General features: G+C 40.2%; 1 protein-coding gene across 1 annotated transcript in view; it reads right to left on the bottom strand.

Annotated features, from left to right (window-relative positions):
• Window positions 1-16,936, bottom strand: part of Faxc (failed axon connections homolog, metaxin like GST domain containing) — a 60,539-nt gene that overhangs the window by 24,551 nt on the left and 19,052 nt on the right. Inside the window, exon 4 of the mRNA XM_026402528.2 lies at window positions 11,884-12,107. Coding sequence (XP_026258313.1) covers window positions 11,884-12,107 — 224 coding nt within the window. The remainder of the gene's footprint in view (window positions 1-11,883; window positions 12,108-16,936) is intronic.

Here is a 16,936-nt window from a genome sequence, read left to right as displayed (position 1 = left end):
AGCTTAGGCTCGGCTGACTGAGCGGGAATTAAGTATGAAAGTAGCTAATAAAATGGCAGGGGGAGGGGCATGGAGGGAAAAGAGAGACTTGTGATCTGGGCAGGTGATGATCATGGGCAGAGTTGGGTGGGCTGTGCAGGAGCTCCCTGGTGGACTGTAGCAGCAAGGTCTGAAGTCAGACAGCCCCAAGTACCACCTAATCCTGGAGCTGACTTATGGGGAGGAGGCTCAACAGTAGGAATGAATGACACGGCGGGTTTGGGGCTCAACACTGTGAGGTGTCAGACTTATAGATGCCTGCATGGGGTCAAGACGATGTGAAGAGGATGACATAAGGCAGTGTATCCACCCACAGAAACCTTAAGGATTCTATGTGAGTCTGAGGAAAGATTGCCTCAAATGCCACTCAGAAACAAAGCTAGGAAAACAAAGGGTTGAGACAAATCACAGAAGAAATATAATTAAGAAATTTCAAAAAGAAAAATATACGTTCTTAAAAGTGATTAAAGAATCAGAAAACAGAGCCAACTTTAAGATACCAGTTTACTACAAACAGTGTTAAACCGTAAGCCCTAATACTGGTAAGCCTTCCGTGAAAATGGTACTTCAGTCTTTTACTGGTCACATGGTAAATTTGTATATCTTTTTTGGAAAGCACCATGACATTGCCTGGAAATAGACCTAACAATGTTCAGAAACATTTGTTCAGTAATTTTACTCCTATGAGCTAATGTCAAATAAATCCTCAGAAGATATTTGAGTTATCACAAAAAACAATCTGAAATAACTTAAAGGATAATGTAACAAAATATGGGGTTATTAAAGAAGAGAAATTTTTAAAATGTCAACAACACAGAAAAATATTCAGAGCTTTTAGGATACAAAGAGAAATCTACATTAAAAAAAATGAAATCTCATCAAACTGTGCATGTGGAAGACATAGGGAAATAGGAAATAGTTACTGAATTAAATTACAGAATAATGGGAGATATATTCCTTCTAGTTCTGGAAATGTTGGTTTATTTTAATAAAGTAAATTACTTAAATAAATAAAAAATATGTTGTTGGCTGACAACTAACTTAATGTATTAGGATATACCAGGTCATCATTTATCTATAATTAATTCCTCCCAAATGCTATGCAGGTAAGTCAGCCCAACAGATCACAAACATTGAATGCTTATGTATCTGACAACTTGGGTGATTGGTGGGGTACAGGGAGCACTAAGCCTTTATGTTCTGTATTCAACTAACATAGAATCAGGAATTATAAGCCTGAAATTTAAACAAAAAGTCACATCACTTTTCTTAACGAAAGATCTAGAATACCCTAGGATAAAATAAAGGCCACATTGAGACTGTCCAAATTATACCAACTAATTTGTATTGCTAAACATGCCACAGAGAATTCTAGGAATTCAATATTTATTAACATTTCATTTTATTCTGCTAAAACTATTTTTTGTTTGTTTGCATGAGTAATCAATCAATGTTCTTACCGAATCAAACAGCAACAATGAAAATGAGAAAAAAAGATAGCACAACTCTGGGTTACAAATGCCTAGTCCCTGTAAGGATACAAGTGTTAGTGAGCCTCATCCCATTATCCCTGACTATTTCAGGATACCTGGGTCCCCAGGCTATCAGTTCCTCCCTCCTCCCTCCTCCTGTTGGAAGTCTAGAGTGCAGAGGATGAGCAAAAAAGAGGAGTTAATGCTTTCTGAGTGTATGTTCCAATGATCCTCTCCATTAGAGAGCAGCAAGCAATTTGGAGTTATTGAATCATATGTAAAGACCTTTCAGAGTAAATCACTTCCACCTCAGTTGGTAAGCACACGACTCCAGTACAAACTTGTAAAAGCTTAGGCTTTCACTGGAATCCATTCAATACAGGTGAACATAGGATTTATGATTTCAAATCTAATTATTACTTTTCTTTTTTTCTTTTTTTAAGAGAGAGGAGAGAGAGAGAGAGAGAGAGAGAGAGAGAGAGAGAGAGAGAGAAATTTTTAATATTTATTTTTTAGTTTTCGGTGGATACAACATCTTTATTTTTTATGTGGTGCTGAGGATCGAACCCAGCGCCCCACGCATGCCAGGCGAGCACGTTACCGCTTGAGCCACATCCCCAGCCTCTAATTATTACTTTTCTTGCACGTGACTTTTACAAGCCACCCATGCAAACAAGGCATTCTGGAGCAGAAGGAAACATTCTGTCACTAACTGAATGGCCGTGAACCATCCTCAACCCCTCTGAACCTCGCCTACCTTCTTGTCTGCTCAGTGACTGGCTCTCATTGTAGAGTGACTGGCTCTCAGGGGTGTTGTTAAGACTAGAACATCTTCAAGATGCTATTAAATATAGTTTCTACATATTGTATGAATCCATTTATATGAAATCACCAGGAGGGGCAAATCTACAGAGATGTAGTGCTAATTGGTAGTTTCCAGGGTCTGGGGAAGAGATGGAAAGTGACAGCTTATGACTAATGCATTTCTTTTGGGACTGATGGCAATGTTCTGAAATTAGATAGTGGTCATGGTTGAAAACCTTGTGAATATACTAAAAAGCACAAAATTATATACCTTAAAAGTGGATTGTATGGTATGTGCATTATATCTCAATAAAATTGATTTTAAAAAATAGTTTCTAAAATTTATGAAAACAACAACAACAAAAAAATCTACTGTCTACAGTAACAATTTTGACATGGATAGAAGGAAGTTCCAGACTAAGTACCATGCTGACAGACGCAACCAGGCTTACCTTTCAACAAAACTGGAAAGTCGGCTTAATTTGCACCAAAGTTGATCACCTCCTGTTTTATTCAGCTTTTTTTGCTGCAGTGGCTTAAAGACCGAACCAGAACAACACATCTAAACCATAATTCTCCATCCCAAAATCATTCTGGTTGGGTCTTTGAGTCACAGCAGTAAAAAAAATCTGAAAGAAAACAGAAATTGGTACCAATACTGGGGTGTTATGGTTTAGATGTGGTGTCCCGCAAAAGCTCACATTATGAAACAACACAAGAAGATTTGGAGGAGAAATGATTGGGTTATAGCCTTAACCTAATTAGTGGATTAATCCTGATGGGATAAACTGAGTAGGTAATTGGAGGCAGGTGGGGTGTGGCTGGAGGAAGTGGTTCACTGGGGTCAGGGCTATGGGGTACATATTTTGTATCTAGAGAGTGGAGTCTCTCCCTCTCTCCCTCTCCTCTCTTTCTTCCCTCCCCTCTCTCCTTCCTGATCATCGTGTGAGCTGTTTCCCTCTACCACACTCTTCCTCCATGGATGTTCAGCCTCACCTTGAGCCCCCAAGGAATGGAGTTTGCTGTCTATGGACTGAGACCTCTGAAACTGCAAGCCCCTAAATAAACTTTTCCTCCCCTAAAATTGTTCTGGTCAGATCTTGTAGTTGCAGCAGAAAAAAAAAAAAAAGTTGACTAAAACACTTCCCTTATAAAAGGCTACAATACTCTCTCTTTTGGTATCAAGACACATGGCCCTTCCATGGTTCTTTACCTGGTACCTTCCTTCTTGCAACACCTAGGCCTCCACTCCTGAACTATCATAGATAACAGATATACTTGACTCATCTGCTGAGTTTTTTAAAATATCTTTCCACAGACCCCAACCCCAGTGAATTAACCAGCCTGGCAAGAAGCTGTGTAGCTGCATTTTAAAGGCACCCCCGTCACACACACACACCTTCCTGGGTCATTCTAAAGAGCAATCAGGCTGAAAGCCACTGTTCTAGAGGGACCCATAGTTTTGAGAGCACACAGAACCTACTTCAAAAAGCACTGCTTTGAGGTTCCAGAATATTCCCTTTAGTATCTATTTTTTTTCTTTTTTCATCTGTGGATCGTTTTTAGTGAGATTAACAGACTTCATTGCTCCTATGTCTTCCTTCTCTTCTGACCTCAGATCATAGTTCCCTGGTATATGCTAAGTGTGCTAAGAGGTGCCTAGATACAATCTATTGTTTCTCATCCCTTTCCACTTCCCAGATCTGAAGGCTTCTCCATTACCTTCACTGGGAACTATGGTGTGTGTCTGCTGTATTCAGAGCGGTGTCCCATTGAAGCCTGAAAGGCTAATGTGCAGATGACCTAGAAATTTCCAAGAGATGCTGTTGAAATGACATAATGAAATGGAGTAGGAAGAGCAGGTACTAAAACAGTCTATTCCCAAGCTCTGTTAAAACCGAAAGCAGTAAGCATGAATCAAAACATCATATTGTACCTCATAAGTTATGTACTATTGTGTCTATAAAAATAAATAAATAACAAAACTATTTTGCTTCTGTCCAGGTCAAAAGCCTTTAGGGGAAAAAAAAGACTCTTTAAAAGAAAATGAATATGCTGGGATTGTGGCTCAGTGGTAGAGTGCTCCTCTAGCATGCATGAGGCACTGGGTTCAATCTTCAGCACCACATAAATGTAAAGTAAAGATATTGTGTCCACCTAAAACTAAAAAATAATTTTTTTTAATGAATGTTGATTTAATAATAGAGATGTAGAGTAAATACTAACCACATCCTTAACCACCTCCTCTGGTACATGCTTGTGTGGCTGTTTTCCTTTATTCCATGACTGAACAGTACACTTCTCATTCAACAAACATTTGATGGAGGCCTACTGTGTGCCATGCACTCAGTCAGGCCCCAAAGACAGAGAATGAATCCACCAGTCCCAGCACAGAGTCCAGTTAAAGAGAAGTCACATCAAGTTATGACAAGAAGTTGCAAAGAATGCCCAGAGAAAGCAAACTCCAAATTTCCCCAAGCAAACAACTTATACAAGTTTTTACTAGTCTCTGTGACAGCTCACCACACTGGGGACATGTCAAGATTAAAATCCTTAAGTAGTTTTATATGCCTCTCCACCCTGGATATGTGTAATTTGAATTTTAGACCTATGTATGGAATTTGACATTTATCCCTTTTAGATTTCATCTTGTTAAAGTTCAAAGCTCTGATTCTTAATTCTTCCATTCAACTTTTTGGCTATCCTTCCACCCACTGTCATTCAAAACCATTAAGCATGCCTTCAAAGTTGTGAACAAATCAATGGGAAAAAGTACTGAACATGATAAGTCTACAGCATTATTCCTAGAGAGGTCTCTTCTGGTGATACTAGTCCATTAGTCAAAACTGTGAGGATCCAATCATGACTTCACCTCAGTCATGATTATATTTTATTTAGAGATGGGGCTTTGCTAGGGGCACAACACTGGACACAGTCCAACCTGTCCGACTTCCTCTCCTCCCCACAATACTCAGGAAAACTTGGGGAACCACACACACCCACAAATCCCTTTGAAAACTAGCCATTGTGCCCACCAGAATGTCAGACATGATGGTATCCCAATGGTTTGAAGAAATCGAGAGATGACCTACCCAATTAGCAAGTCAAGCACAGTACTTACTTTTTAGTATGATTTATTCACAATGAACCAAAGATAGTACTTTACAAAAATAACCATTTACTTAATAACTTATCTGATATTTAATTTTCATTTTCAGAATCTCCTTCTTCTCCCTCTTATTTTGGAAATAGGAACAAGTTTCTGTCTCCATTTTCTGACAGTTTTCCTATTCTTCCCCAATTCTGAAAGACTATAATAGAAGTTCCAAGATTATATGGAAAATTTTTCACACCCAAAGATGTTGTTTGCTTGAGTGTAGAAACTTGAGAACTTACATTCATAAGTTTCTTGAGTAGAGACCAATCTCATTCTTTATTTTCCAATAATCTAATAAAGCACATAGTTAATTAATGTTGCATAGTGGATACAAAATTAATGTTCAAATAATTAATTTGCTTGTTATTCTCTTCATTATTTAAGAATATAAAAATGCTCTTTTGCAACTATTGTGAAGTTCAACTCAATTTACCTTTATGGAAGTAAATTATTAGTTGAGTATTTATACTTTTTTGACTAACTTTGTACCCTTAAAACACACACACACACACACACACACACACACACACACACAAAATAGCCAGGCATGGTGGCACATGCCTATAATCCCAGTAATCCCTATAATAATGAGTTCAAAGCCAGCCTCAGCAACTTAGTTAGTCCCTAAGCAACCCAGCAAAGCCCATCTCTAAATAAAATATAAAAAGGGGCTGAGGATGTGGCTCAGTGATTAAGCACTCCTAAGTTGGATCTCCAATACCAAAACAAAGAAAGCAGGTAGGGGGTCAGCACAATGAGCCCAGGTGATACAATTATTTCCTTAACCTCATATTCCCATCACTCAAATCTGTCTGTTACCCATCAATGCTACCTCCCTACTTTAAACCTCTGATGGTCTCCTTTGCTCTAGAAAAAGCCCAGAATTATTTATGCAACATGTGAGATCTGAATAAACCTTGCATCTTCTTACCTCAGCCTCATGCTGCCCTTCTGCTCTCATACCATTTCCAGGTACACTGGTCACCTTTCCATTCCTTGAAAGTTCCCCACTGTTTCATTTCTGAGACTCCTTCCCTATTCCATACTCTTCTACTCACTGTCCTGGCCCTGCTCCCCTTCCCCCACATGCCTGCCTAACCCTTGCTTATCTTTCAGAGCCCCAGCTTAAATATGGCCCCTCTGGGCTGGGGCTGTAGCTCAGCGGTAGGGCATCCACCTTGCTGGTGTGAGGTACTGGGTTCGATAATCAGCACCACATAAAAATAAATAAAAGATATTGAGTCCATCTACAACTAAAAAAAAAAAAAAAATCGCCCCTCAAGCCTTCCCAAACCATCACACCCTCTCCTACCCCAACCCACCCACAAAATTTCCCCTGCTAAATGCCCTCATTGCACCTTCATTTCTCCACTGTGGCACTCAAGTGCTGCAATTTTATAAGCGTTTACTAACAATATCTCCTTTGAGTGGCAGCTCTGGTGGCTCAGGGCTGTGCCCAACTTTTTCACCACCAACTCTCAAGCCCTTCACAGAGCCCAGCATGCATTTCAGTAAATGTGTGCTTGATCATACAGTTCTAAGTCAAGGAATTACCCTTCCATCAGAATTCTAATTTTCATGAGTTTAATCTCCTCCCATTGTCCCTAACTACAGAGAAGCAGCTGAAGAGAACATTCTTTGATAGGAAATTACAGGTTCCAGTTGCAGAGCCCATTACCATTTTTTATCTCATCCTTTAAATGTATTCCCACATTCAAATATTTTGCTTGGAAAGTGCTCTCAGATCCACAGATCCTGGAGTGCATGCTTAATCTGCTAAATGCATTCTAACATTTACTCATTCTTTTCTTTATTCATTCAAAAATGGTTACTGAGCACCACCTGTACAAGGTTGAGCCTCATACTTGAAACTGCATCTTTATTATTCTCCCTCTATATGATTATTTCTCCCAAACCAGCTTTGTTTACCAATTATTCTACTTTTGCCATGAGATAACTGCTGTGTCACCACCCACAATCCATAAAAGTCCAATTTGAAGTAAAGAAACATTAGATTTTAGTGGTCCCTGCTGCTCCATCATGAGCAGCTAAACACAAGATTCTTTAAGACTGTCACCATCCAGCACCACTATCCCCCCCTTCCACCACCACGATGCAGCAGCCTGTTACTCCATCCTGAGATATAGGGGAGAACAACTTCAACATTTCTTAATAACTCTTGGTCTGGCCAACTTTGTGAAAGCTGCTTTCCAAAGCACCAAAATGCAATCTTGTGTTGTGACTAGAAGTTTTAAAAACACAAGAAAAGGTGAATTAATCCATAGGATGAGTTTGGCACACTCACCAAAGAGAGCAGCTCTCATTGCTCATGCTACCACATCCTTCTCCATTCTAGGTCCCTCAAGAGTCCAACCTACTCTTTTGGATTCTGAGCTCATGGAGACAAGCTCTGTCTTCTCTTGGCATGCCAGAGGAGGAGTGGGGTCAGCAAAGTGGCATTCTGCCTTTCCAGGATTTCTATCCAGACTTCAAGGCATAATTGCACTCTATTCTCTTTACCTTTTCCCCACACATGTCCCTGCCTGACTGTACTCCACCTGTGTCCTGAACAGCATCAACCCTGTGCTTCATAGCAAGGCTTCCCAATCTGCAGGTGCAATCCCAAAGGCATTTCTAATGAACACTAGGTAAGAGATTCTCTTTTCCTAATCACAAAAGATTAACCATGCTGTTCTCTGAGAATATTTTAATCTTCACCATTTAACTCTTAACTAAGTGATCAGCCAAATATCTATGTACCTGAAAAACAAAACTTCTTATCCAACAGCAACATACAATAATTCTGGAAAACTACCCAGCTGCAATTCTATATGCTGAGGAGGTAGTAAAGAAAAGCTCTGCTGTGCATCCCTCTACTCTGTATTAAATAATCAAGATCACATTGATCTGGTTCTGACAGATATGCCAACCCAACATCAACAAGGACTCTGAAAAACAAAGACATGCAGAGTTATTTTCTAATTTAAGAAAAGCACATTAAATTTCTTATCAATCAAGTAAAGCTTGCTGGAAATCTGCTTTTCTCACTTCCATTTAACAAATTCCATTTATCACCTTCTTTTTCAGAAGCAGCCCTTTAAAAGAGATCCTTTCTCCTTAAGTACTGATGTATTTCAGCCTAGCTGGGGAGCAATCTTCCCAGTGAAGGCCCAACTTCAACTTGCAAAGCTCGGAAATCAAACAATAGTAATATTCCATATTTAATTCTGCACTCCCATCCCTGGAGCCATCTAATAAAACATACTTAAAAATTACTTTGGAGACAACATTTTAAGTTGCCAGTTAAAGCTCTGACAACTTTAGGAGACATTTTAAAGAGGTCAGCCTGAGATAATCCAACTTCTTCACTTTGAAGCACAATCCATAAGGAACCTCAGGGTGATGGTAGGGTCAGAAAATAACAAGAGTCTTGAGTTTGACCTGGATCTGATTCCTGGATCCACTTCTACTGATTGTGTGGCTTTTGGTAAATCACTCAACCTTCTGTGCCTTGGATTCCTTATTTGTCAGATGAGTGGTGTTATTTAATTTTGTGCTAGATTCCATCTTCTGTTCTTAGCTTAATCTCATATCTAATGGTTACAGCTGGGGATCTCTTTGCTAACACCACATACAGCTGTACAATTCTTAATTTCATTCTCTTATTTTCTATCTGCTTCAAGATCAAAACTGTAGATTGAGTATTAATAATATAACAAATATTAAAAAGGCAGAAGATAAAGTGAGGTTTCATCTGATAAGTCTTATATCAGTTTTCCTGGTACCAAGTATGATACCAGGTTTATAAAGTCACAAAGTATAGAATATTTAATAAGAAAAAATAGGAGAAATGGAAACTAACATGTATACAGAAATAAAAGCATAACCATAATTCAAAATTATGCATAAAAATACTGGAAAGCTGTACATCAAAATGGTAACCATGGTTAGCACTAGATTATAAAAGTATAATGACTTATTTTCCTTCCTTGTGCTTTTCTGAACCTTCCCAAAATTCTATAATTAATTAATAACTGTAACTACTATTTATTTTGTATCCCTCATGGGTCAGACCCTGTAGTAAATACTTTACTTATTGCATTTAGTCCTCACACTCTAGGAAGTAGAGTAGCCCCCCATCTTGTCCTCAATGAATATGTTCTAAGATCTCTAGTGGATGCATAAGGCCACAGATAGAACCAAACAGTTATATAGTATGGGTTTTTTCCCCCATAGGTATGATAAAGTTTAATTTATAAATGAGATTCAGTTAGAGATAAGCAAGCATAACTTGCTATAGATTTTAGCAACTTCAGCATAGGATGTTTTTCTTTCCTTATTGAGAACTTTCATCCTTTCACTTAAAGAAATACTTTACAACTTCACTTTGGCATATCCAAATTGCCAACAAAACTACTCTTGAACTTAGAGCAATTCTCCGTAAAATAAGAGTTACCGGTATGCAAGCACTGTAGTACACCACAACACAAATCAAGAGGGTTACTAAATGTAGTTCATAGAGCATGGATATGGTGGATGAAGAGATGATTCACATCCTGGACTGGGAGGTGAGAGATTTCATCATATTACACAGAACACTGCAATTTAAAACTTATGAATTTATTGCTGGGATTTCCATTCAATATTTTCAGGCTGCAATTGACTACAGGTATCTAAAACTCCAGAAAGTCATGAATAAGGGGGGACTACTATATCTGCCAAGTATCCAACCTAGCCATCAAGTGATTAATTTCCCTCCCGTCTCCCAGAAATTCAGGAGATAGCATTGTTTAAGTCATCAAATGTTAAAGAAATATTATCAGTTATCATTATCAACCTGTTCCTAGTTCTCTTAAGCAGAAATGCCCCAGAAAAGTGATGATCACCCCTCTCTGTTTAAGAAACAAACTGTCACATTGTTGAAGATAAGCAGCACTTTAATACCATAATCTCTGCCACAACTGTGGGGACTCAACTCCCTGTTTGCCAGCCTCCCAACAGCATGGGCTGAAAGGGAGGGAAAGCAAGTCAGGAAGAGACATAGTCAATGTTAAGGAGGAAGTGACCCAGCTGTGGGCCTGGTTTTTGAGGTCAAGAATACAGTACTAAGATTATAAAAGAATGAACAAGGCTAATTCCACCTGGTCTCAGTGGAGCAAAACAAAAGAAAGTCTACACAGTGTCAATTCTTCAAGCCAGACAGAGCTTTAGAAGGAGTTCAGCCAGCATCAAGCCCCCCATGGTACATGACCCCTATAACAAGGCTAACCAAGAAATGGATGAAGAGCCACAATCTGCCACCCACAGGCTAAGGTTCAAGGAAGAACTCCATGTCTAGCAAGTGTCAGGGGTATGGAACAGCAAAAATCCAGACAGAGTAAGTCACTCTGCAAGGGACAGACTGTACCTAACTCAGCCTCCAGTTCCTAGGGCACTACATGGGTTTCAACAAAACAAATTCCAAATCCCACTTTCTGATGGAGGTAAGGTACTACTATGTTCCAGAACAGGGATAACAACGAATCTGGGAATTGCTGCTACCAAGGGAAGGCCAGTGGAAGAAAACCACCTTATGTAGATGAAATCAGTAGACCCCAAAGACGAATCACATGGAGGACTTGACTCCCTCTACCTTAGTTGTCTCCCTCTAGAAGACATTATTTCATACCTGCAGGATCCTGAATTCAAATGATCTATTCATGAATTGTCATAGGTAAGACTCGAGCTCTGCCAAGTACAGAACTGCAGCAGACTGGGCCACCTGCAGCCAGCCAGGTGAGCAAGAGCACACCCACCCTCACCAGCCCGTGAACAGAACGTGGCTCTGCACCTCTCCTTGAGGAACTTCCCAAACACAGTTAAGCCCATTGTGTGTCATAAATACAAAATCAGAACTAAAACATGCTCTGAAGAGGATCAAGAACACAAACAGAAATGGAAGGGATGAGAAAAGGACAAATGTTGCACATGCACATGGAATAGGTCAGAACCAGCGCCCACAGCATCTCTCTCAAACTTGATGTTGATGGGTACAATTCACAAGCTGCCTTTTAACCTTGAACTATTTATAAACAGAAGAGCTTTCCTTGCTCAAAATCATCCTTTTCTCACAGCACATTCAGAAATATCTGCATCCTTTACAGCCAGGTAGTGATACCAAAGCATGTCCCATACTCTCTTCACAAGGGACCTGCTACACAAGTCATAGTCAAACACCAGAATTTAGTGGGAAGACTAAAAACTCCTGAAAACTGGGGAGCTTGGTTAAATGATGGCACTGCAACCCACATGTGGAAGAGAAGAAACCAAGCAAGTCATCTTGCTTGGTTTACATTAGTAAATCAGCAGTGCTTCACCACACATGCAAAATAGAAGGATACAAAATACAGAATAGAAGGCATGGTACATTACCCAAGAGCCCTGCTAAGGAGCGCATGTCCTTCTCCATCAGCATGTAAATCTCTTCCTCCGAGAATCGGCCAATGCCATGGCCGTGCATCTCGCGCTTCACAATTCCTTTTGTTATGTGGCACACGACCCACCTCAGCAGGTTACTGAAGGGACCACCACCACTAAGAGAGAGCATCTTCCGGGTCTCATTGAGATTGTCCACCCACTGGCAATAAGCTAATGTCCTGGAATTGTGTGGAAACAGGTTACTACCGTGCATCAGACGCGTGTCAGCTCCAGAGAGTCGCTTCTGAATGAGTTGTTCAGAACTCGGCACACTCTGGAGGAACCAAATAATTGCAGCTTTTACAAAGAGCAATCTGCGTGGCAGATATTACAAGAGGCTCTAATACGGGCCTGTGAGAGAAAAGGTGAAAAATCCAGATGATATTCCAATCCCACCAAACCTCTCCAGGAACCCGCCCTCAGACCCTGTCCACACCATGCTTCCCCTTTCTCCTACACAGCCCCACAAAAAACAAGTAGAACCCCAACTCAAAGTGCTTTAGTTAGGACAGTGAGTCTCCCTGGACACATGGCAGTGAGGACTCGGGGGCTGGCATCCTTCCTTCCTTTCTTGAGCACAATGACAGCTCTACAGGCACAGGCTTTGTGCTAAAAAAGCTGCATGGGGGGCTGGGGCTGTAGCTCAGGGGTAGAGCACCTGCTTCACACATGAGAAGCACTGGGTTCAATCCTCAGCACCACATAAAAATAAGTAAATAAAGATATTGTGTCCATCTACAACTAAAAAGAATTTTTTTTAAAAAAAAAAGCTGCATGGTTCTGTTTCATACACTCAGTTGTTTGCACTTTATATTTCATGATATAAAATTATTTTTTTAAAAAAAGAAACCATTTGTGTCTTTTTTGCAGAGGATTAGTGAGTAGGTATACTTGTCCATGTTTATTATAAATTATAAATATTTTGGAAATGATTGGCTCTCCTAAAAACCAACTCTATACCTCAGCTTGTTCTCAGGATTATAAAGTGAATAAAATTCCAAAGGAACTTGGTTGAGTCACTTTTCCCATCTGGGTGGTGCTCCTGGCAACCTCAGCATAGGGTGCGCCTATATAACATGTACAGACAGTTAAATGGCTATTCACTGTTCATGAATCTCCTCAACTGCAATACCCAGGCCTTTGCCAAATTTGTTCTCCAAATCTTTGCAACTGAAAGAATGCTTTTAAAGCTAACGGTGTTGGTAGTTAGAAATTAAAAGGGTTTCCCACTGAAGACTGAGGAAAAGATAGCGGTAGGAGTGCAGGCATGAGACTCTAGTTTTTCCTCATACTGATAAAAAATGTAGTGAGAGTCATCTTTACTTCTAGTACAGGTTGATGCAGCAGTAATAAGCACTTCAAAAAAATCAGAAATGTGAACAACATTTTGCGGGGGGAACACAAGGGATGAGAGTCAATTGTTGCTGAAACAAAATGCTGTTTTCCACGTGAAGGGAGAAAAAAAAAGCAAAAACGAAAGGCCCTGGAAGTTTGATCATCTTATACAGTTCTATGCCTTTAGAGTTGTCTCCTCTTTACTTTTTTAAAAATATTTTTAGTTGTAGATGGACACAATACCTATATTTTGTTTGTTTAGTTTTCTTACGTGGTGCTAGAAATCAAACCCAGTGTCTCACATGTGCTAGGCAAGCACTCTACCACTGAGCCACAACCCAGCCTGTCTCCTCTTTAAATATGAAAATAAGAAGTCCATTTCTCCAAAATACTGAAAAATTCTTGATTTTTACTGACTTTATAATCAATTTAACTGTAATCAAGTTTAACATTACGTGTTAAACACTCTTCTTTATTCCCTGGTTAAAATAATATGCCCAGATATTATTAGAAAGCTTCATGTACCTCTTTTTAGTAAGTCTCTCAGAGTATTTAGGAGTCATGAAACAGATTTTGCTGAAAATAGGGAAAAAAAAGTACATCACAATGATCTAGGAAAAGCATTCATTGGATATCTCAGTATAATATATGTCACATTTGTTCTGCTAAATTCTGTATAAATATGAAAACTAGATGCTTTTCCACTTGCTCTTCTTTGTATACCTGCGGTAATTAAGAACCCTGGCTGCTTGATGACCCGTGAGAATTTCAGGAAGTGTGGGTGGGGCACAGGACGAAGATGAGGTAACTTGTGAGAGATGAGACTGGCAAGGATCAGATCATGACAGATCTGGTGAACTTCATCCCAAAAGCAAAGGTTAATTCCTGGAAAGTTTTTAACAGACACGAAGCATAATCAGATGTGTGGCAATGCTGGTAGGAAGGCTGGCTAGAAGACTGCATCAAGACCAGGCAAGAAACGATGCACTCACTGAGGCAGTGGCAGAGGGGATACTGGGCAAGGAATGGGTGGGAGAAATGCTGAGATAGAAGAGAGTCTATCAGTCACGAATTGTGTATAAGGAGAAACCAGGCATTTACTCCTAGGCTGGTTTGGGTGGATAATATCACCAACAGATACTGGATTACACAAGGAGGAACTGATTTGGGCAATGAAAGATGAGCTAACCAGGTGCATTTGAAAGTCCCAAGGAACTCCCGAGGGAAGACATTCAGAAGGCTGAGAATTCAGGAGACAGGCTGAGACTCCAGATGGAAAATTGATGGTCAGGGGCAAGGTGATGGCAGTTTTAAAGCTGTGAGAAGAGGTGAGGTCACCTAAGGAAGTTTTTAGAGTGAAGAATGTTATTGAGAAAACCATGGTTCAAGGGCAAGTTAGATGAGAAGGCCAGGCTGGAGGTGCAACTTGGAGAGAAGCAAGGAACTGCTCTGAGACGGAGGGAAAGAAGGTGTTATAAGGGATCAGGGGCTACTGAATGGTTCAGAGTTGATGACTTCAGTTTTCTCTGTTGAGCAGGAAATGTGTATGAGGGCATGTGCAGAAAACGAAGACACAGTGATGGGTAGAGAGAAGCAGGTAGAGATGGGAGGGGCATGTTCTGGGCCACACAGTTCAGCAGGGAGGAGGCACATCACTGCATAGATGTAAAGTTATCTCATTTCAGGAGCTTGAATGTAGAACACAGAAGAAGGACAATTGGGTTTATTCACAAACCACCCAGTGTGTGCTATTCTGTGATGGCATTGCAAGTCGACCAAGACACTTCTGAAATACCTCTGTTGCCTCCACACTTTTGCAAATGCTGACCCCTCTTTCTCAGGACATCCTAATCTTCCACTTCCAGTCACTTCAGTTGTCCCTAGACTCCCTCATGACACCATCTCCTTTGGGAAGTCTTCCTCTTCTCTCCAGCAGGTTCTCACTGCCTCCCCTCCGTTCTTCATACTGCCCCCTACAATGACCATTGCAGACCTATGATGTCTGTCTCCCTTCAGCCTGTGAGCCACTTGAGGGTAGGGACATGGTGCCTGGTTACTGGTAGTCATTCATTTAGCTGGCTGAAGAATGAATTATTGATTGAATGAAAAAAGGCTTCACTCCGAGCCAACCACTGCTAAGTAGTGTTTCTAAGGGATGACACACACTTAAGCAGAAAAATGGAAAAAGGAGAAATGCCTACAGAGGGTGACAAAAGGGCTGCCACTCTTATTCTGGGATTCGTGGCTCCTCCCTCTCTGCTGAGAAGGAGTCCACTGCACAGGGAATCGTGAATTATTAACTGAAGAGGGCAGGAAGGGCCAATTTGGAAAGTAGATTAGGCTAAGCAATTAAAGTAATTTATCACTGGAAAGTCTATTTCAGGAAGTTGAGGTACTCACTTTCCTTATTGCAACAAATCTATCTGAGCTCTCATGCAAAAATGGGGTCAAAGAGTTTTGAAAGATTATCTTAGAACATAAGAATAAAATCTGCTCATGTATTTTTAAAGGAGATTTTAAAAAAAACAAGCAAAGAAATGCTGATCCCTGATATTTTTAATGAAGATATCTCTCATCATAACTTAAAAGACACCAGATCCATGGCAGAAATGAACATTGACGTGTGGAAAACTGCAAACCAGGCCAACAACTGAGTCTCAGAACATGGCCTTCCGAGTCATGAGAAAGCCCCTCTCTGTGTGGGCTACATCCTTGCTAACTTTGTCTTGTACTCTGAACATTTGCCAGAGGAGAGAGGAGCTTATGGTATGTTTCTGTACTTTCACAAGCATTAAATTGGGCCTTCCAAACAGGAGCCCTCCCTACAGCTAAAACTGAATGGCAAAGAATGACAAGGGGAAAATATTAATTGAGTTGCAGTCAGGGAGCCTGTCCTGGTTTTTAGAATAGACCTTCTTGGGTAAGTCATTTTAAGAAAGCACCCATCTCTCACAGTCACTGAAATTACATCAAAAGCTACATGGGGCTGGGATTTGGCTCAGTGGTAGAGCCCTTGCCTAGCATGTGAGAGGCCCAGATCCCCAACACCATAAAAAATAATAAGAAGAAGAAGATTTAAAAATCTATAATATAATAGGGCTGGGAATGCAGATGTAGCTCAGTGGTAGTATCACTTGCCTAGCACATGCAAGGCTCTTGAGTTCAATCCCCAGTATTGGCAAAAAATTTTTAAAAAGTCCAAAGGTGTGACCCAATGATAAAGCACTTGCCTACCATGCATGAGTCCCTGAGTTTGATCCACAGCAATGCCCAAAAAGAAAAAAAAATATTTCAATCTCAAAATCTTTAATTTATGGCCAACCTAGAAGCAAATTTGAATTCATTGTTTTAATGCCTATATTAGCAGGGGTTATGACTACAGTGTCTAACAGTACAGCCCTCCCAGCACACTTCCCTATGGAGTTGGGAGAATCAAAAACCACTCACTAATGTCCACGAGGGGGCAGTATGTCACACTGAAGAAGCTACAGTGCTGCCGGAAACCAATTCCTTCCAGTAATTTGATGCCCTGTCTCTCCCACACTCCTTCATACCAGCTTCTCTGTATTGGATCTAACTTAAGCATCCAGTAGGACAAAGGGGATATGAAAAAAACTGTCTTCTCCATCTTCAATAATAGCTTTTATAATGCAAGTGGGATGTAATTGTATAG

The sequence above is a fragment of the Urocitellus parryii genome, chromosome 8, assembly GCF_045843805.1.
Source record: "Urocitellus parryii isolate mUroPar1 chromosome 8, mUroPar1.hap1, whole genome shotgun sequence".
NCBI classification, from domain to species: Eukaryota; Metazoa; Chordata; class Mammalia; order Rodentia; family Sciuridae; genus Urocitellus; species Urocitellus parryii.
This window is presented reverse-complemented; position numbering and strand designations above follow the sequence as displayed.